The following is a 22,013-nucleotide window of genomic DNA, read 5'->3' as shown; positions in this document are numbered from 1 at the left end:
CTTGCCTCCTAGAATTAGGTTGGAACCACCCCAGAAACTTCCATATGTCATACTACCCTCCTTGGCTAGTCCATATGTGTATTCTCCACAGGTTATGTCCGTCCGGGCAGGTCGTGGCTTCCGCAGCGTTCTCCTTCCCCTGGGAAGGGCACGCTTTCCCAGTGTTATCCAATGTTCTCACTGACTGGGTCTTTTGGAACATCAGTGGCCTGGAGTCCCCGCATAAGCTTCTGCCCCTAAGGGAGAGAAGTGAGGCTTATGCAAGGCACTGGAAGGGTCAACAACATGGCGTGTTGGTAGGGATCCCATTCAAGTCGGATCCCTCCGACAAACGTAGGTGGGACCGACATGAAAGGGAACGTCTCGGTTACGTATGGTAGCCCACGTTCCCTGAAAGAGGTTCGTTCCTTCGCCATGTTGTTGTACCATCGCTGCATCGCTGGCTCGGCTCCTCAGCGAAAACCAAAGATGCGTTGCACCTGCTTCTCATTCTATACCCGCGCTGCGTGATAGAAGCAGCTACGTAACCGAGACGTTATCACTATGCATGTCTAGAGATAAGTTTTTGATTAAGCCTGGTTCTGTGAGTCAAGTCTGTTCTGTTATGAAAGTGAAATGCACTGATCTTGAGTAAACGAATAAGCACGAAGTAGCTAAAAATAACTCTCTGTTTCCTGGTCTTCTGTACACACCACATCGGTCACGAGTATGATGTTCACCATAGCATCAATCAAAGTGTTTCGTTCCCCTTCTCAGGGAACCATGGGACCTGAGACATTAAGTGTTTTGGATAGAGACCCCTATATTTGTCTGCATTTAAATGTACAAATAGTTTAACATGTCTGTTAAGAACACAAAATGGAATCTGGAATGATGTCACAATGAGATTTCAGAATGTATTTGCTACGAATTGTTCTAAAACCCTGAAAACGGAATATGTAAATAAGAGTGAATCACATTCAATGAATATGTAAATCAAAAAGGTGACAGTAGGAAGTGACATCATGGCAAACTGTGTCTGATTGTAGTGACTTCAAAAGGAATAAATTAAGCAATTAAGAAGTGTGTGTGACAAAAAACTGATAGTTGCATAATTTGTTAAACAAGCAAACTAGTTTTGGAGCTGTCGCCTGCTTAGCATGAATTCTGCATATGTATGAATAGAAACTGCTTACATTTTCATATTCCTGGTACAGGAAAAAGAGATTTGATTTGATTTAAGCTGCATAAATGAATCACAGCGGTTAAATTGCAGCCGATTCTTTGTTGCAAAAACGGAGATGAAAAGTTTTGAAAGCAATTTATTTTTCGAGTTTATTTTGACCCGCTCAAAGACATTCATACGCACACACACACTTGAGAGAAAGTATGTTCTCTCTGTCTAAGTTGAAGAGCTGATTAGCAGTGTGAGGGCGGGTAGACAGGGTTCGGCGGGGCTATGTTTAAATATCAATGCTGAATGATTCTGCTGCCAGGTGCTCTTTTCTCTCGTCTCTGCCTGACTGCTCCACCACTAAATACCATTGATTCTGCTATTACACATACGGGGTGTAACGCTTCACAGAAGTACCATTTGTTTGGGACTATGTGAATATGTTTGCGTGTGCCTGATGAGAAATACAGGGAGTAATGTTATATCATTGGGTAGGTGCCTGAAGCACATGATTCAATGCATAGAACTGCTAAAATGTTGAATCATGCTCTTCACATGGATGCTAAAGTGGTACAGTATATTTTACAGGAAGTGTTAACTTTATGAATGAGAGCGAGCAAAAAAGACGTGCATATATTCATTAGTATACAATGTGATCTCATGGGTGAAAAATGCATGGCCTTTATCACGCCTAGAGTGGATTTTGATATCATCTGTGCCGGTGTAGATTTTTGATATAGTGTGATTGTAATGACTTGTGACTTTGATATGTGTCTTATGATAATGACAGTTTTTGCAAAAAAAAAAGTTTTATATATAAAACTTTTTTTTTTGCAAAAACTGTCATTATCATAAGACACATATCAAAGTCACAAGTCATTACAATCACACTATATCAAAAATCTACACCGGCACACATGATATCAAAATCCACTCTAGGCGTGATAAGCTTTTATTGACCTGATAATTAAATTGGCATGGTTTTATATATTTACTATTTAGAGAAAGTTTTAAAATCTGGGTGGGGAACAAATTTAACCTCTCAACACTTAACAGCCATTAAATATATATATACATTTTAAATTTAGCACTACATGTTACGTCTAAACCTACCTGAAAACGTTCTGCTATTTTAGATTTTCAAAACATATCATTCTGTATGATTCATAAGTTTCCTCATGGGGATCAAAAAATGTCCCCACGATGTAAAAATTTACTGGTATTACTACACTTGTTGGGACATTTGGTCTCCATAACGAAGGGAATACCAGGACCACACACACGCGCACACACACACACTTTGTGTTTTCATGTTTTATGGAGACATTCCATAGACATAATGATTTTTATACTGTACAAACAAAAGGACAAGAATTTCACATATTGCCATCTTCGTGAGGTTGTCCCCATAACGTAGCATATACCTGAACCATACACACACACACACACAAATTAGTCTACCATTACATCAACCTTTGTTCAATCATATTTCATACTTAATGATAATTCAATTAATCTAAACAAAGAGTGCAAATGATTTTACTTATGTTAGATTGGATTTAATTTGTTAATAAATCTGTTATTAAAAAGGTAATTCTCAGATAAAGATTTTCCATCACTGATAAATGAGTGTCCCACTATTGGGTGTCTGAAAATTGAACCTGCTCACCTGTGACGTTACCCTCACAAAGTTTCAAGTTATCAAAGGATTCATAAAGATATTTTGTATGTATTTACATAAAATGGTTGAAGAGGCTGTCATTATGTATGTATTTTACAATTCATGTTTGCTCTAACATACAAAAATGTATGTACTAGAACCTCAGGTACTACAGTGTTAATAGAATATGCACAAATAACTACGAGAGAAAAAAGAGAATGAGATGAAGGCCTAAAATGACAATTTGACCTTTAACGTAATTAAAAGACTTATGTGGTTGTTTACAGTTTGAAAAATGTATGAACCACTCACATTTCTCATGCTTAATTCATTTAAACTTTGCTCATCTTGGTGTGAAATTTCTTGCAATTAGCCGGCAGCTTATTAAAAATCTTTTGATGGTGACAGAGATGATAAGAATGGATGATAGAAGTATCACAAGAAATCTAACAAAGGTGATTTTATCATTTCATCAACCAAGAACAAGCGCAAAAAGAACAAATCAACACAATGGAACAAACTGGCCCCGATTTCACTCCAAGACCAGAAGCTTATATGTTTGGTGTTGTTATGCATAAAATACTTTTATGTCAGCTATAGAATATGATTCTATCATGCATTCTATCATGGGTGATTAAACAGCGAAAACATCCCACAGATATTGAAGAAGGTTACCGGGTCACAAAGAACAAGATAGTATAGATATTTAGCATGGATTCTTTTAATATGGGCCTAAAAACTTCTTAGCAACTGCATAGCAATGCCCTGGCAACCACCCACAACACTCTATCATCATAAAAAAATGTGCTGTTGGTCTAATTGCAGGGGTGAATGAAATGCATTTTTGTTTGCTGGGAGAATGACAGGTTCTCTGTTCACTTATGCTTGTGTGTGTGTGTGTGTGTGTGTGTGTGTGTGTGTGTGTGTGTGTGTGTGTGTGTGTGTGTGTGTGTGTGTGTGTGGCTGCAAGTCATTTCACACCTTCATACACAAATTACCACGCTTTGTGTGTGTGTGTGTAAAAGTGAGGAAAGACAAAATGCCAGCGGAAGAGGATAAGCCTGCGAGGTGGACGAAGGGCAAGTGAGTAATTCCTCTGAGTCTCTGACGAGCCTGAAACCTGACAGATGAATTTAAGAGCATGCATTTCAAATCAAAGTGCTTATTTATCAGATTTGCAGCTGTATCGGCATCTCTCTCTCTCTTTATCGCCATCTCTCTTTTCCTCTATCTCTCTCCCTTTCTTTATCTATTGTAAATATCTAAATTGTAAATAATACGTTTTTATAAATAATAATAATAAAATAAGTTTTTTTATATCTATTTCTCTCTCTCTCTCTCTCTCTCTCTCTCTCTCTCTCTCTCTCTCTCTCTCTCTCTCTCTCTCTCTCTCTCTCTCTCTCTCTCTCTCTCTCTCTCTTCCTCTTCCTCTCGCTCTCTCTCTCCCTCTCTCTCCCTCTCTCTACATATATGCACCTGTTCATCTATCTATATTAGGATAAAGAATATAATAAACGAGATATATCATTTATTGTATTATATTTCTCCCCTCCCCCTCTCTCATTTACTTTTAATTCCTGTTTCGTGAATAAATTAAAAAGATGAATGATGCACTGGAGTAAATCTATTTATGAAAGGAAGGGAGAAGGTGGAGAAACAGTTGAGGGAAGTGACAGGACGGAAGTGAAGAAAACAAAGGTTAAGGGAGGGAGGTAAAGAGAGAGGAAAGGAGATGTGATTAATGGAGCGTACAATCCGCCGCTCCCCCAAACCCCACGCATCCACCTTGACACATCCCATTTCCTTTGCCAGATGGCCATCAAAGTCTTCATCATCACATCCAATATGTGTGAATATGTGTGTTATAGTGCATGTGCTATAAATATATGATGTGTGTGTGTGTGTGTGCACAGGTGACATGACACTGTTTAAAATATGATTGAAACACTGCTGGACAAATGAATGGGAAGGTGTTCATCATGGACAGGCCTGTCTGTCTGTTTGGGATGATGGACAGATGTGTCCAGATTGCTATGGCCACCTGGAGTCACACTGGGCACCTGACCCCATTTTGTATTACAGTGTGTGTGTATTTGACTGGTTAATGACCTTTCAGTAAAACAGATGAGCCTTTGTAGCACCTCATCAGTCAAACATCTTCATTTAAAAAAAAAATCCTGTTTTTCTTGAAAGTCTCTCTCTGTAAATTCCAATTAACACAACTATGTTGCTTGGTGTTTTGAATGGTTGCCAGGGTGTTGCTATGCAGTTACAAAAATGAGTCGAATAAGTAGTTTTTAGCGTCTTGTTTGTCTGTAGTTCCATTGTGATCAGTCAAATAGCTTGTCCAGCTGTTCCTGTTTAGTTCCCTCAATCACTATGGGTATACTCCCTGTTCTGTTCAGTCCTTTGTCGGTTATTGTTTGTGTTGAACGTACTTGTGATTCTTCTGAGTTTACTATTTGATTAAAGACTTTGTATTTCTAATCATCTCATTCGTTGTGCGCTGTCTACAGCCACCAGTCCATAACTGTATGTTTTAATATAAATTTCTCCCTTTAAATGGTCAGTTCAAGAATTACGTATGCAATTTTATATTATTGATTTGAAAGTATTAAAAGAGCAGCTTCATGTATATCCCTGTATTGTTCAAATGGTCAATGTTTATATGGGATTAAGAAAGAAATTAGTAATAAGTAATGTACAGTAATCTAATTACACTGTTAAGGATAATTAATAGATTGTTTATCACTGTTTCTCTCATTGAGAGAGTACTTTATTTTGTGTTATCATTCATGTCTCAGGACAAGCTACATCCAATGTTTAATACTTTGTATAGGGTTATAAACAAACATTAAATATGCCAACTATTGCCTAAGTATGAGCAATCCGCCTTAGCAAGCAATTGCCAAACCTGAAGGCTGACTCACAATCGAGCAAAAGTGACTATAGTTGACTGTATTTGAAGCCCAATTCTGATTAAAGATTGGTTTTATTAAGCTTCAAATTAAAAATTCTTTGGTTTTGTGCATGTAGTTCATCAGAAAGGCATTTTCTTGCTGCAGTGTAGGATTTCAGCCACTCAATTTTAACTTCAATCAGCACATTCATTATAACGAGAAAAGGCCAACATTCATTTAACAGAGAAAAAGAAAATGAGATTGTGAACCACCTTCAATAAAACTGAAGCTTTAATTAGAAACATTGCAGGATTGTTAACCCAATGAAGAGTGCTTGGCCTGTATCTGCAAGTGTTAAAGTCCTTAAACTTATTTGAACACTTCAAATGCACACTTAATGTATGATTTTTATTGAATATCCCAAGACGTCATATGACTGACGCTTTTGACCATACGTCAACATCCGACGTTTTAGGGTACCCTTTAAAGGGGTCATATAATGCCATTTTTGTACAAGCTAATATGATTCTTTAGGGTCTAAATTAAAAGTTTGTAATATACTTTAATTAAAAATTCTCATTAGTATTGTAAGAAAACACTTATTTTACCTGGTCAAAAACAGCTCTGTTTTCAGCACGCCGTTTCAGTGCATATGACTTTAAATGATCATGAGCTGCGCTCACTCCGCCCCTCTGTTCTGTGCGTACACCGTTTGTAACCAAGGGGGTAATCCATCGACCGGAAGTTGAAGCCGGCCGGGTGCCGCCATGTTGTAGCAGAACTTCACTTGCGTTAGCATTCCCATTGACTCCCATTCATTTTGGCGTCACTTTGACAGCGAATAACTTTACATCTGAGGCGTTTAAAGACTCCATTTGTCCATTATTTATTTCTAAAGAAACACGACAATGTATAAAAGGCTCCATTACCTTCTATGTTACATTATGGCCCCGTAGAAACAGTTTTAGTAAAAATAGGCTAACGATTGCGTCATAACCACTCGACTCTCTGTCGCGCTGTACAGAAATTACCGTACAGACAGGAGGAGAAGCTCACAGGCAATCGGGGGGACGTCCCGTCAAGGGAGAAGCCCATAGATAATGAGTCCATAAAAGCAACGGAATACTTACTCCTGCTCACTCACGCCAAAGAACTCTTTGCTCAAGTTCCCCGTCTCTGCAAGATTAACGTTGGCAATTTCACGCACAGCTACTAGAAGAGTAACGTCTGTCAGACAGGTTGCTCACGTCATCAAGCTTAGTTTGAGTCGGTTTGAGTCTGCGCGTCAGGAACGGAAGTGCTCAGAAATCGCTAAGAATGGGCTTCAACTGTCTCAACTGAGTTCCAATGAGATGGCTCTGTCCATTTCTTATACTGTCTATGTTTGTAACACAATAACACAATAACCATAACGCGTTGTTCAGTATAAACGTGGAATTATGAATTATATTGAGAACGTCATACATAGAAAACATGCCGTAATGTACCCTGAGTGTAAACCTTAGACGCATTCATTGTGAAGCGTGCAGCTAGCGATTTGCAAAGATTAATATATTAATATAAAGTTTAATAAAACGTTTCACTCACTTCCGTTCTTCTGGAGGTTCAGCAGGAACACGAATATCTGGTACCGATCCTTTTTAGCAAAGCTTCTTAGCAAATCCAGCTTTATACTGACCCTCGTTTATAAAGCAGTCTGGTGTGTGAAATGATTCGCGCAAACATGAGAGCATTGACGTTGCTCGTGTGGAATATTCCCTTCGAAAACAAAACTCAGCCACTGCGTCTTCAGCGGTTCGGATTTAGGAACATTAAAATGACTGTGTTCGTTATTACACCCAAGAACAGAACACCACAATCGCTTAGACGCCATTCTGCTCATAGACAGTGCTCCGGCACATCAACAATGACCGCGCCGGTCCGGTCCGCGCCGCGCAGACTATGATTGACAGCTACCTCATGTGCGAGGGCGGGTCTGTGTTGAAACGCTCCCGTCAATCAACAATCGTGGGAGGGGCGTCCGTTTTATTGACGTCACAAAAACGAACGGCTCGATTTGAGGCAGGGGAAAACATATAAGGAGATTAAAACAAAACCACTGGATGGATTTTTATCATTATATGATGTTTGTGTACAGGCACTGCCAACACACATTTCAGTACAATCAACTTGTAAAAGTGCATGTACCATTATATGACCCCTTTAACGTCAGTTAGATGACGATCCTAGGGCGTCATCTAACTGACGCTTTACCTTTAGCGTCAGTTAGATGACGCGGGTAGGTTTAGGTCTGGGGCAGGGTTAGGATTAGATAGCGTCATCTAACTGACGTTAAAGGGTACCCTAAAACGTCTGATGTTGACGTATGGTCAATAGCGTCAGTCATATGACGTCTTGGGATGAGACTGTGTTATCTGCGCCCATGTTTTTCTCAGAACTAACTCCACAATTTTTTGCTGTTTTACAATAACTTCTAATGAATCGCTCTTTAAGATGAAAGTAAAAAGTTTCGCAAAAAGTGTCCTTAATTTATTTTGTCTTACTCTTGAACAGTATATTGTTTTACTTGTATTTTAACTTATTTGTGAAATTATTTTCTTTAAAGGTGACCTATAATTCAAAATTGAATTTACCTTGGTATAGTCAAATAACAAGAGTTCAGTGCATGGACATGACATAGAGTGAATCTCAAACTGGACTGTTTTCGCGTTCTCATTTAATTCACGTTTATGAAAAACACCCCTGAAAAACGGTCGGTTCTCCACACAATACCGACTGTGACGCAATAGTCGGGATCATTAATATGTACGCCTCCAAATATTTGCATAATGCCAGGCGGAACTGCGCAGCCGAAGCATGGCAGTTGCTCAGTGTGGATGTACACATGAACACAAAAGTATTTTTTAGTACCTTCATCTGGGGCTCTGAAGAAACAATGGGTTAATTTTATTTTCTCTGGAAATTTCCAAACATTTCACCGACTGTTTCCTCAACTTGGGCCAATACAGAGCTGGCCTCGGATCGTGCTACCAAGCAACACTTTCTGATGTGTAATTGTTCAAGTTCAGACAGGTAATCTTTCTCTCAAAATCGTTCAATACTGTTTATGCATCAGTAAGTCAAGCCAGTGACTAAAATATCAGCTTCACATCGTTTCTTTTAGTAGGATGAAAATAATCGTATTTAAATTGTGAACAAATTATATACAGAAAGCGATCAAAGAACAATCTTTCCACACAGCGCGAGTTTATCTGGACACTTGCCAAACTCGTTATGAAATCAATGACGCACGTTACTGCACAACGAAGCTCTTACTGTATTTACATCATCGTGTTTGCATTGGTGAAAGCAGAGAGAGTGCAGAAACTGCTTTGCAATGATAAGATCTTCATTCTCGCGATCAACACACTTTCATCTGCTCAATGCTCATCACGGCAAATTATGTGATGGGAATAGATCTAAATACTTTAAAAACATCTCACGAATCGTTAATCTCGATAGCTGTTATAGTAAAAACGTATAATAGCAGTAGTAAAAGTATTCGAGAGAGTTTCACATGTAATGCGTACTAGCTATTTCATCTGCAAGCATGTCAGCCAATCACAGCAGTGGCCGCGGTTACACTGAATCCCACAGCAGACACGCCCCTTCAAACAGAGTGTTCAAATCAGAGGCTAAAAGCAGGCTAGGAAAAATGCCATTTATTTCTAAATTATGATTATTTTTTATCCAAAAAACATACTAACATTATAAGGGTAACCCAGGAAACATTATAAAAAAAAACAACAACAAAAAAACATTCTAGGGCACCAAACGCCACTTGGTTTGATATTTTGCTGAGTGTCTTCACTATCCAAAACATTTTAGGACATTTAAATGTGTCCATGAGTTTTTGTTTGTTTACAGACAAGGATTTATTTGTGTATCTCCATAATATTATGCATATGAACTTGTGAATCTAAATCTCATTCTCATGAAAGTTTAGAAGATCTCGTGCAGTTCGGTGGCCTCTGCCAAACTCTATAATGCTGATAGAAATCATTGCCACTAGCCATGTGTCTAAATATGTTTGTATTCTCAAACCGCCAAAGGCTACTGCGTGCGCTCCAAGCACACAAGACTGCAATTAGCATTGACAAATACAGGCTGTGAAAAATTCGGTCGGTAAGTGTTAGTCTGAGATTAATTTGCACTTAACAGCATGCGCAGCGTGCTGGTGTGCGAAAAATAGTAACTACGCAAATAATGCTGCTTCGGATGAGTCCCAAGTCACCGGGTTCGCAGCCTAAGTGCGGGTACGGCCGTTACGCCATCCTCACGGGTTCAACGGAATCAGTGCGAGTTCTCCTCTAACACATCACGGACCAGAAGGCGCGCGCCCGGCGTGGATCATGACTGGCCATTACCGTCACTTAATCGGAGCTTGGGTCTTGATTAGAAGTACGCAGGCGACTGAGAACCCCCATGGAGGGAAGAGGCAAACATATCCACGACCCGACCGGCCTGGAGAAAGCAGTAGGACACGAGGCTCTTCTCGGAAACATTGACGTCAATGCGCACATGTGTAAACCAAACCTTCAATTAATTGTTGCGCGACCTGGGCGAAAAGGTTACCAGAGAACCAACTTGAAGCTCCGGTGCTCTGGAATCTGACTGTTTTCATTGCTATTTTAAATAAGTTTTTATTTCTTACTTTTTCATTTCCTATGCATATTATATTTATTTTTAAATCCCTTTTATGTAAAGCTCCTTGTGTATGAAATGGGCCTAAATACACTTGCCTAGTCAGTGCATAGACTTTATGAAAAATAATTACAAAAAGCTCCTCAACCTAAAGGTCTGGCAGGTTTGCTTGATACATATATTAATAATGATAATATACATTATGTGTTATGGCAGCATAATTATTGGTAAGCAAAGCAGCACAATTGTGTGATATTGCTTTTAAAGTTCAGTAAACAAAAATGTAATATTTAGTAATAAGTTTAGTTCTATCTAGACAGTTTTGACAGTGATTTTTCTGATTTTTTCGGTTTTTGCTCTGTCAAAATACTTCTAAACAATCCCACAGCAGAACCGTTTAACAATATGAATATTGACGTTTCGTTCCTGCATGATTCAATGTTTTTGAATCAGTTGAATAAATGATTCAATGAAACATTCATATGGCTGCGTTCGAAATCACATTCGCTCGAGTATAGGTACATATATTGAATAAATATATGCTACTTATTTTGCAAGCGCTAAAAAAGTATGTTATATATTATGAATGTGTGTGTAAATGTATTCCGGACCGGACTACTACATTCACCATGTCATTATCATGTGACCTACCAGCATCGGTTGCGTCGCTTCACGGACAACACATCTTCTCCCGTGGCCTCATGGGATAGTTAAGTGTCAATCGTATGCACACTTAAGAATCTTGCCGGAGGGAATAGGTCATCCGTGTACTTTTTTACTCTATTATGAATTCAGACACTTTTTTTTTTCACATACTGTTTTTCGCCTACTAATAGGCTATCTCATGCAGTGGTTTTTGCAGAGACGATGCTCTAAACTCTAACCATAATTCAACCCTCTCATAAACATGTTGATATCTGTAGATTTAAAATAAAACATTATTTTGGCTGATTTATGAGGCTTTCAAATGGAGCGCTTCCAATGTCATCACAAGTAAGATTTGGGTTAGGGATTTATAATTGTGAGAGCATTTTCCACAATTTGAGCCTCACATAGTGGGACTTTTCAATGTTTTGTTTAAAACTGTGCTAATTATATTTTCTCCAACCACAGAACTTTTTATACATTTACATACATTTACACTTTCGTTAGGTATTATTATCGTGTTGTTTTTTTTAAGTGATTTCAGGTTTTTCTATCCTTGTGGGTAGACTTGGTCCCAGGTAAACTCACACATAGACAAAATACAGTATGGAATATAGTTTGTATTTAGGGTTAACGATCAGGTTAAATCGCTCATTAATCCCTTTCACCTCCAGTATAGGATTCACGCCCCTAATCGGTGTCATCTTTGTCACTCAGCATCACTCAAACGCACGCGGAGGAAACCCCCCTTGCCTCCTGACGTCAGACGGATCGTTTAAAAGGCAACCTTGGAGGAATGATTTTCAACAGAAGGAGCATTGAGAAGAGGCAACTTACAGCTTGCGCAGCGCTACCCGACGCATCTCTCTCCTATTTCTTTTACTCACCAAATCAATACTTTCAAAGATGCTCTCAACGCGTATCCAGTGCGCACTGGCGCTTCTGTCCCTTGCGCTCGCCGTCAGCAGCGTCTCAGCAGCACCGTCAGACGCCAAACTCCGCCAACTTCTGCAGAGATCTCTCCTCAACCCGGCTGGAAAACAGGTACATTACTTGAATAGTTTGGGCAATTTTATAGACTTTATAAATGACTTTAGATTGAGTCTAAATGCTCATATTCTCTCTGACACGACAGCAAACAAACAAAAGCACTGTCCATGGTGCTGAAATTGACGGACTCATCAGCACTTGGAAAGTAGCAAAGTTCTGCAATTTATATACAGAGAATGTATAGATAATATATCGTTTGAACTTACATAACGTTGATTATGATTAAAATAATCTAATGCGCACATAAACTCATGCTCATATGTTTTTCATGGTCCAACGTTAGGAATCAGAAAAAAAGAGCTAAAAATGTCAATGTCCCATGGAAGAAACACGAGAAAGTATGTGCAATATATTATATGTATGATAACAAGCGATTAACAATTAGGTTAAGATAATAGTCTTCATATAAAACACGGAAATATGGTCAGTGAATGGCGGATGTCAGACAGTGCGACTGAAGTTAAAAGAGCAAAGTTCTAAAAGTTGCAAACCTTTGGTTTATTTAACCCAACGCTGAAGTAGTTGATATAAAACTAAATGAGTGTCCAATTTTTTGACGTTCGTTTTAATTTTTGTCTCGCTTTATCGGACGCACCGTGGCATCAAGTGATGTAAATATCCTAATGTTTTCCCCCCCTCTCTTTTAATTTCAGGAACTCGCCAGATACACACTTGCAGACTTGCTCTCAGACCTCGTGCAAGCAGAAAACGAGGCGCTGGAGCCCGAGGATCTGTCTCGCGCTGTGGAGAAAGATGACGTGCGTTTGGAGCTCGAGCGCGCCGCCGGACCCATGCTGGCACCTCGCGAGCGCAAAGCCGGATGCAAGAACTTCTTCTGGAAAACTTTCACGTCGTGTTAATTTCTCACCGCGAACCGTTTCCTTTTGACTTATTCTTTTTTTTTTTTTTTTACTCCTTCATATTTCCTTTTCCCCGTCTTTCACATACTCTTCATCCTATCCAAACTGTAAATAAGAAAATACAAGCGGTTGTCGTTTAACAACGACGATAGCTCTCATTGACTATGCTTTTCGAGGCTATAATGTGTCATCGGAAATAATGTTTTACGGATGTGTGCAAATCTGCTTTTAACTGTACTTTGGCAGATATCACTATTTTTAATTGTTTGTTTGAATAAAATCTATGTTTCAGAGCCAATGCATAATGCAACTTTTTTTCCATCAACTTTAACATACAGACCATACAACACTGTATTGAAAAAATATATATTTTCATGATTTATCACAACGTTTTATCTTTTGTCAAATCAACTTAGATAATTAATGTGGTTCATATAACAAAATGTTTAGAGTTTCTATTTATTAAACCAATCTCCTTCATTGCATTAACTCAACTTTTTAATTTCAATGAACTCTTTCAATGAACTCCTGAAATTTTAAGACGACCTGGTAACTTCATTTTTTAAGTTAAACCAACAATATTTGGAAACATGTCCAAAGATATACCCCTTAAGATGTCTTTCCAGGAAGAAGATGTTTTATATAGACTTTATCAATAATTCTCTGGAATTATTTCACTGAACAGTTATGCAATGGTAAATATGAAAAGTAGTGGCAGGTGTGAGGCTGGCAGCTTATCAATAAGCTATAATTTACTGTGACCTGCACTGTGCGGAATCTTTCCGAGCCATTTAAGAGCCGGAGAGAGCTAAAGTGAATGTGGAAGAAGGAGAGAGAGACTCTTGGCTGGTGAAGGCTCTTAATAACCTTTGGTTTGCAGCATTAAGAGATTCAGTTAAGAAAGCTCTCAAACAATTATGGTTGTGTGTGTGTGTGTGTGTGTGTGTGTGTCAGTTGACAGGTCCTTTGCCCGCTGTGTGTTTGTGTGTGTGTTATCTCCCTGTGCAGCCTGGTCTGAATATGAGAATGTGAGATTGACAGCCAGGGACAGAGGAGTTCATCAGGCATGACCAGCCATCAGAAACGGGGACCACCGTTCGAATGTGTCATGTTCAGTGTTTTTTTCAGTTGACACATTATGGCCTCTGCTCTTACTGCCTTCATTCTGGGTATGTGCAGTAACATTTAGAACACATCATTATCTCTGACATTTACAGAAAAAAGGACAGGAAGACAGCTAGTGCGGTTCACTCTTGATATACTGCGTGTTCCTCTCCTGGTCCCCCTGATTTCACACATCTCTTTTAAATGTACAACAATGAAACTGTGTTCATATTTAGCAGTGGAGTTTTGATGTTTTGTGTTCTTTCCCTTTTGTAAATTTGTTTTCCCTTGTATATTAGAGTAAATCATATATGCCACCACTCAGTAAAGTTATTTTGCAGCACAATGTTAATTTTTGCAAAACTGCATTTTGCTAGGAAACCTATGGATTGGCCATTTGTTCTCATTCAGATAGATCGATAAGATTATAAATATGGATAACCCTAATAACCTACACATGTTGCTGTGTTTTGAATTCATTAAGCATAGCTGGGCAGAAATGTGGAAATGTTCCCATACATTTGTCAGAAACATTGTTCAGGCTTGAAGAGTTTTTTAAATAAGTTAATAGAAAAGACTATTTTATTACCCTTTTCTCATTAACTTTGCATGTGAAGCAAGCCAGATGCTTTAAAAGTGTTTCAATGTTTTATATAATTATATATATACAACTTATATATATATACAGTATATAACTAATAACATATCGTGTGGCAACAGTCTCCCTATTCTTTTATGGGGGTCCATATCCACCCACCCACGTATATTGTCTCTTGTTCACAAGACGTCACTATCTGTACCGCTCATACAAACACACACAGACAAAATAAAATCCTTTTAAACGGTTCACATTTTCATGCCACCCGTCACACAATCTTGACATCTGCCTCTGAGCTTTTAAAGTGATTAGAAAGCCTTCAATGCACTTCAATATGACACTCTGCAGCATCTCCATTTATTAGAGTTAATTAAATACTTTAAAAGAAGTCTTAAGAGTCTGTCGCATTTAATTCAATCTACAAGTGCCAATACTGCGTCCTAAAGTGGCTAATTCATTTTAGGGAGGCGGTTGCGTAAAAAGGTAGGGGCAACGGGTGGTGTCGGGTTATTCTTTCTGCGTGTTTGATATTTACTGTGGTGGCATTAATAGACAAAGAGTTTAAACAGCACAGCCTCATCTCTCTGCTTAATGACACCACACTTTGACTTTCAGGAAGGAGCGAGGGGGGGTAGATGTTGCTGTAAGTGAGTGTGTGATATTCTTCTGTCGTTTAAAGGGATACTCCACTTTTTTTGGAAATAGGCTCATTTTACAACTCCCCCAGAGTTAAACTGTTGAGTTTTACCGTTTTTGAATCCATTCAGCCGATCTCCGGTTCTGGCGGTACCACTTTTAGCATAGCTTAGCATACATCATTGGAGTAGACAAGACCATTAGCATTTCTAAAAAAAAAATGACCAAAGAGTTTCGATATTTTTCCTATTTAAAACTTGACTCTTCTGTAGTTACATCGTGCACTAAGACCGACGGAAAATGTAAAGTTGCGATTTTCTAGGCTGATATGGCTAGGAACTATACTCTCATTCCTGCGTAATAATCAAGAAACTTCACTGCCGTACCATGAGAGCAGCAGGCGTAATGATATGACGCAGCGCCTGAAAATAGTTCCGTTGTGTTGACGGAAGGTGGCCTATTTTCAGGCGCTGCGTCATATCATTGCGCCTGCTGCTCTCATGGTACGGCAGTGAAGTTTCTTGATTATTACGCAGGAATGAGAGTATAGTTCCTAGCCATATCAGCCTAGAAAATCGCAACTTTACATTTTCCGTCGGTCTTAGTGCACGATGTAACTACAGAAGAGTCAAGTTTTAAATAGGAAAAATATCGAAACTCTTTGGTCATTTTTCTTTTAGAAATGCTAATGGTCTTGTCCACTTCAATGATGTATGCTAAGCTATGCTAAAAGTGGTACCGCCAGAACCGGAGATCGGCTGAATGGATTCAAAAACGGTAAAACTCAACAGTTTAACTCTGGGGGAGTTGTAAAATGAGCCTATTTCCAAAAAAAGTGGAGTATCCCTTTAAGAGTGTGTTTGTATGTGTGTTTCAGGGTATCGTCTTACATGAGGTGGAAGAGAGATAGAAATGAAATATACCATGATGGACCATGAAGAAGATGAAGACTGAAGAAGACACACAACCGTTTTGTCATCACATGACCGTTTACTACCTCGTAAAATACTGTGCAACTGCAGTAATCACAAGACTGCAAAAAGACGTGGAACTGATTCACATCTGAAATTCTTCACACTGCTGGAGCTTCATATAATTAAACAAGAGTCAATATTCGTTTAATGACGTAATATGGCCCCGGTTCCATTAACCGCCAGCGGTTGAAGCAGTTCTCCGAGAGCTTTAGATTCTCTGGCGTGTAAACAATGTGTCTTCATTATGCAGTTTGTTTTGCTGTAATTGCCTATATTTTGACTTCAAATCACACTGTGTAATGTCTGTAATATGTGTGTGTTAAGATTTCATACTTGAGCGATGATGACGACGATTATTTTGAGTAAACAAAAACATTAGCATGTTCACTCATCCAATTTACGGTTTTCCCTAACTCTTTCGCACACTAAACCAATTCCTTGTTTTGCTAACTTAACTTTGATTGAGTTGCCATAAAAACAAGATCTCTGCAAAATGCCGACTATAATTTCCAATAACTGCAAAAATGAATGCGAATTTGAATTTGTTGTTATTTTAGCTGAGAATAACTCACAAATATGCACAATAATTTCAAGGCCACACTGAAGGTTTGAGAAAATAAAAGACAAATAAGATTATAACACGTTTTATCATTTTGAGGAATTTCATACTTTAAGATTATTTAGTAAAAAAGAAGAGACATATTTGGTGTCTTAATACCTTTTAATATAGCAAATTTGATTAAATCCATTATTACACTCACCTTTTAAACAACTTTTTTTTTCCACACATGCATGCCAAGTTGCCAACACATACAGGGTATTTTGAATCTAATGCTGTTTTTTTTATGGGAGGTTTGTTCCCTGAAACATGGGGAGGTTAATTTAGTTCCACCTCAAACTCAAAAGCATTCTCCAGATCTGCTCAAGTGCACAAATCCCAGAGCAGTTCAATGTCTCTTTTGGGGATTGAAATCCCATTGGATCCCTCTCTTGAGAACCCAAACTGGCAGTATCAGAGTAATTGGATGCAGGTGTTAAGATATAATACAAGGGAGGCACCAGTGGATGAGACACCACAAAAGGAAAACATCCGAACTCTGAGAAATGAGACATATCGCTGTGGCTGTGCAAGTTCTTGTGGAGAAATACGTACTTGACATAGAGTGTTTTACTGGTCTTTCTCCTTGCTTTAATAATGCGAAGCATTGTTTCTCTCTGACACGCCACACACAAATTTGCAAAGTGCAATCAGGAGAATCTAAATCTATGATGGGTTAGTAATGATGTCTACAGAGAGCTAAAAACTCAATAAGAGCCTCAGCATGTGTGCGTGTGTGTGCATATTTGCATGCATAGTCTTAGCAAATGCGACCAGGTCTGTCTGCCTGCGTTTTTCTCCATCATTAGCAGCTCTCAGGGGGGCAGTGGCCTGCGGGGTGTATGGGCTGATGACATAGCACCCCTTGCGCTTACTCCTAATGGCATACTTTCCTAATAACTCATTAAATCCCTCTTCTTCTCTGTAAAGGGAGTGTGAATGTATTTCTGTAACCTAGCCCTTGAAATCTCTATAATCGTTCATTAAGGTCGGCGTGAAGTGGAAGTTGCAATAGTCTTTTCTTCTCTATTGTGACGTATATTCGAGTGAAACAGCTTCTCAAACAAGAACAAATGTAGTGTGGGAATTGATTTTGTCCATTAGGAAATGAAAGGATGGTTGTAGTTTGCTATTGCTGTGATCTCATGTGAGTGACAGGTCGTCCTGCCCTCGCACTGAAAAACGCATCATCAGAGAAGGTAAGTCGCTGAGAGAGGGAGGGGAAGTTATTTTGAATAAAGAGTACACATTAATTTATTTTTAATAATGATGTGCACAAATAAATCATTTATAATAAATGCTAAAATATTAAAAAAATAAGAACTGTCAACCTTAATTTTCATACAATCATAATCCATACCTGTCAACACTCCCGTTTTTTCCCGGGTTTCTCCCGTTTTTTAGCCCTATCTCCCGGACCCCTCCCGGTTTGTTATTTTTCCCGGGAAACTCCCGTAATTTGCATGGCCCAAACTCCTCAATGAATAATCGGACCAATATGTTTGTCTAATGTTGACCAGTTGCCAGATTGTATTAAATGCCTTATATTCACACAATCCACAGACCATTTAGACCATTTACAGCTTCTGACCAAGGCTGTATCTCAATACTAGTTCTACTCGATCTTAGCGCTGCGTTTGACACTATCGATCATAAAATACTCTTGGATCGACTACAAAACTACACTGGTGTTCAGGGACAGGCATTAAGCTGGTTCAGATCGTACTTATCAGACCGTTACCATTTTGTCTGTTTAAATGGGGAAAAATCGAAGATAACGTCAGTAGACTATGGAGTGCCGCAAGGATCGGTGTTAGGCCCTCTGCTATTCTCAATATATATGCTGCCACTTGGTAATATTATAAGAAAACATGGAATTAATTTCCACTGCTATGCTGATGACACTCAATTATATATTCCATCACGACCAGATGAAAACACTAACTTATCTAAATTGACAGAGTGTCTTAAAGATATAAAATGCTGGATGACGTGTAATTTCCTGCTACTAAATCCAGATAAAACTGAGGTATTACTTATTGGTCCAAAAAACTACCCACAAAATCTCTTACAATACAACTTTAATTTAGAAGGATGTCCTGTTACTTTATCCACTACAGTAAAAGACCTGGGTGTTATACTAGACCGCAACTTGTCTTTCGAAAATCATATTTCATATGTTACAAGAACTGCCTTTTTCCACCTTAGAAACATTGCTAAATTACGTAACATGCTATCTGTTTCTGATGCAAAAAAGTTAGTTCATGCATTCATGACCTCGAGACTAGATTACTGTAATGCTTTATTAGCCGGTTGTCCTGCATCCTCAATAAACAAGCTACAGTTAGTGCAAAATGCAGCCGCTAGAGTTCTTACTAGGTCAAGAAAATATGATCATATAACACCAATTTTATCATCTCTACACTGGTTACCTATTAAGTTCCGTATCAATTACAAAGTATTACTACTGACCTATAAAGTCCTAAATGGTCTAGCTCCTGTGTATTTAATGGACCTTTTATCCCTAATCCATCGCGTTCTTTAAGATCCCTAAATTCGAGGCTTCTCATTCCTAGGATATCTAAGTCCACTAAAGGAGGGAGGGCGTTCTCACATTTAGCTCCTAAACTCTGGAATAACCTTCCTGATACTGTTCGTTGCTCAGACTCGCTCTCCCAGTTTAAAACTAGATTAAAGACGCATCTCTTCAGCCAAGCATTCACATAATGCTTACCTTTTATACCACTGTTAAATCAGATCGAATGCATTAATATTATGAACAGCAGCTACGCTAATTATTTCCCATCTGCTTTTCTGCTGTTATCTCGGGACGCTAGTCCAGAGGTAAATAGCGTTCGTCAGCTCCAGTTTGTATCCAGCCTCTCGTGGAGACTTCAGATGCCCCAACACCTGTGATGAGACGACTCGACGCCTGTGAAGAGACGACTCAACGCCGGCGATATGTTATGCCCTAAATTAATAGCCTACATGATGATTAACTAACTGTATTTTTCTATGTACATTTCTGAAATGCACTTTCTGTAAAGCTGCTTTGAAACAATATGTATTGTGAAAAGCGCTATACAAATAAATTTGAATTGTGTTGAATTGAACCATTTACAATTTCAACCCGTTTGTCACCTCAACCTGGCAACCTATAACCCAGTTGCGCAGTCGCGGAAAGTTTAACCCGAAAGCGAGCCGATAGACATGATGGCAGGTGAAGGTGGTGTCCCCGCAATGAAACTGAAGTACAGTTTGTAACGCGTTGCTTCAGGAAGATTAGGGATAGCTCACAACTGAAGTTATTGCATGCAGAGGCCAGACAGACACACGGAGGCGATTGGCATCTCACAACTCGCACTTTATTCCCAAATCGAACTCGTGTAGCCTAACTGTCTGTCACACGTTCTACCGTCCACATCGTTACTTAATAAACAAAATAAGATAAAAATTAGCATCAAACAGAAATTACCCGCATACATGGGGTGTTCGCATAGACAGTAAAAGGGGTGTTCGAGGCCCAAGGCCAAGGCACATACAATACAATACAGCCGACAGTTCAACAGGGAGCCCACAGCTCTTAAAGGGGCCACACCTTATTTCCAGTCGTTACAAGTTGTATATTTACCCCAACCCAGGATGCATTGGTTTTGATTAATTGATTTAAGGAATCGACTCATAAGAGTTATTAAAGGGGTCATATAATATGATTCTTTAGGGTCTAAATTAAAAGTTTGTAATATACTTTAATTAAAAATTCTCATTAGTATTGTAAGAAAACAGTTATTTTACCTGGTCAAAAACAGCTCTGTTTTCAGCACGCCGTTTCAGTGCCTTTAAATGATAATGAGCTTCGCTCACCCCACCCCTCTGTTCTGTACACCGTTTGTAACACAATAACACAATAACCATAACGCATTGTTCATTATAAACGTGGGATTATGAATTATATTGAGAACGTCGTAGAAAACATGCCGTAATGTACCCTGAGTGTAAACCTTAGACGCATCGTGAAGCGTGCAAGCAATTTGCAAAGACTAATATAATATTAATATAAAGTTTAATAAAACGTTACACTCACTTCAGTTCATCTGGAGGTTCAGCAGGAACACGAATATCTGGTACCGATCCTTTTTTCATGAGCAGCTTCTTAGCAAATCCAGCTTTATACTGATCCTCGTTTATAAAGCAGTCTGGTGAGAAATGATTCGCAAACATGAGAGCATTGACGTTGCTCGTGGGGAATATTCCCTTCGAAAACAAAACTCAGCCACTGCGTCTTCAGCGGTTCGGATTTAGGAACATCAAAATGACTGCTGTGTTCGTTATTACACCCAAGAACAGAACACCACAATCGCTTAGACGCCATTCTGCTCATAGACTCCAGCGTATCAACAATGACCGCGCCGGTCCGCGCAGACTACGATTGACAGCTTCCTCACGAGCGAGGGCGGGTCTGTGTTGAAATGCTGCTGTCAATCAACAATCGTGGGAGGGGCGTCCGACCGTGGGACGTCACTCGGTCGAACGGCTCGATTTGAGACAGGAGAAAACATATAAGGAGATTATTCCACTGGATGGATTTTTATGATGGTTGTGTAAATGCACTGCCAACACACATTTCAGTACAATCAACTTGTAAAAGTGCATGTATATGTATATATATATGACCCCTTTAATTCAGGGATCAGACTGCATTAGTCACGCTGTATATTTTTGATTCACTAAAAAGAACCAGCTCATAAGATTGATTTGTTTGTGTATCAGACTACACTGGTCGCGCTGTGTGCTTTGGATTCACAAAAAAGAACTGGTTTATAAAAGTTAGCTCTGTCATGACAGCTCTCGTAGTGTTTGGCATGGTAATGGGGATTGTTTTGGTATGTTTGGTCTTGGCGGAATAGATCCACTATGCTGCTGTTATTGCTGCTGCTGCAGAGCTAGTACGGTACTTGCTGATACAAGATCGCTTCGAACACCAAATAGTAATTTGTTGGTTGTGCCAAAAACACGGCTAAAAAATTGGCGAGTCAGCCTTCTTTAATTTCGGCCCCAAGCTATGGAACTCTCTTCCTGACAACCTACGAGCAATCGACTCGCACTTTTAAAAAGTATCTCAGAACGACACGCTGCTGAGATCAAGTAATTC

General features: G+C 39.0%; 1 protein-coding gene across 1 annotated transcript; it reads left to right on the top strand.

The window, feature by feature from the left end:
- The first annotated feature begins 11,832 nt into the window (after window positions 1–11,832).
- Window positions 11,833–13,244, top strand: sst1.1 (somatostatin 1, tandem duplicate 1). The gene is made up of 2 exons (XM_056243318.1): window positions 11,833–12,085; window positions 12,745–13,244. The coding sequence occupies exons 1-2, from the start codon at window positions 11,948–11,950 to the stop codon at window positions 12,949–12,951; spliced, it is 345 nt and encodes a 114-aa protein (XP_056099293.1). The 5' UTR covers window positions 11,833–11,947; the 3' UTR covers window positions 12,952–13,244.
- The last annotated feature ends 8,769 nt before the right edge of the window (window positions 13,245–22,013 follow it).

The sequence above is a fragment of the Rhinichthys klamathensis genome, unplaced genomic scaffold (genome assembly GCF_029890125.1).
Source record: "Rhinichthys klamathensis goyatoka isolate OS25496 unplaced genomic scaffold, OSU_Roscu_1.1 h1tg000786l_1, whole genome shotgun sequence".
NCBI lineage: Eukaryota > Metazoa > Chordata > Actinopteri > Cypriniformes > Leuciscidae > Rhinichthys > Rhinichthys klamathensis.
Note: the sequence above shows the minus strand (reverse complement) of the source record. Positions and strands in the feature narration are given on the sequence as shown.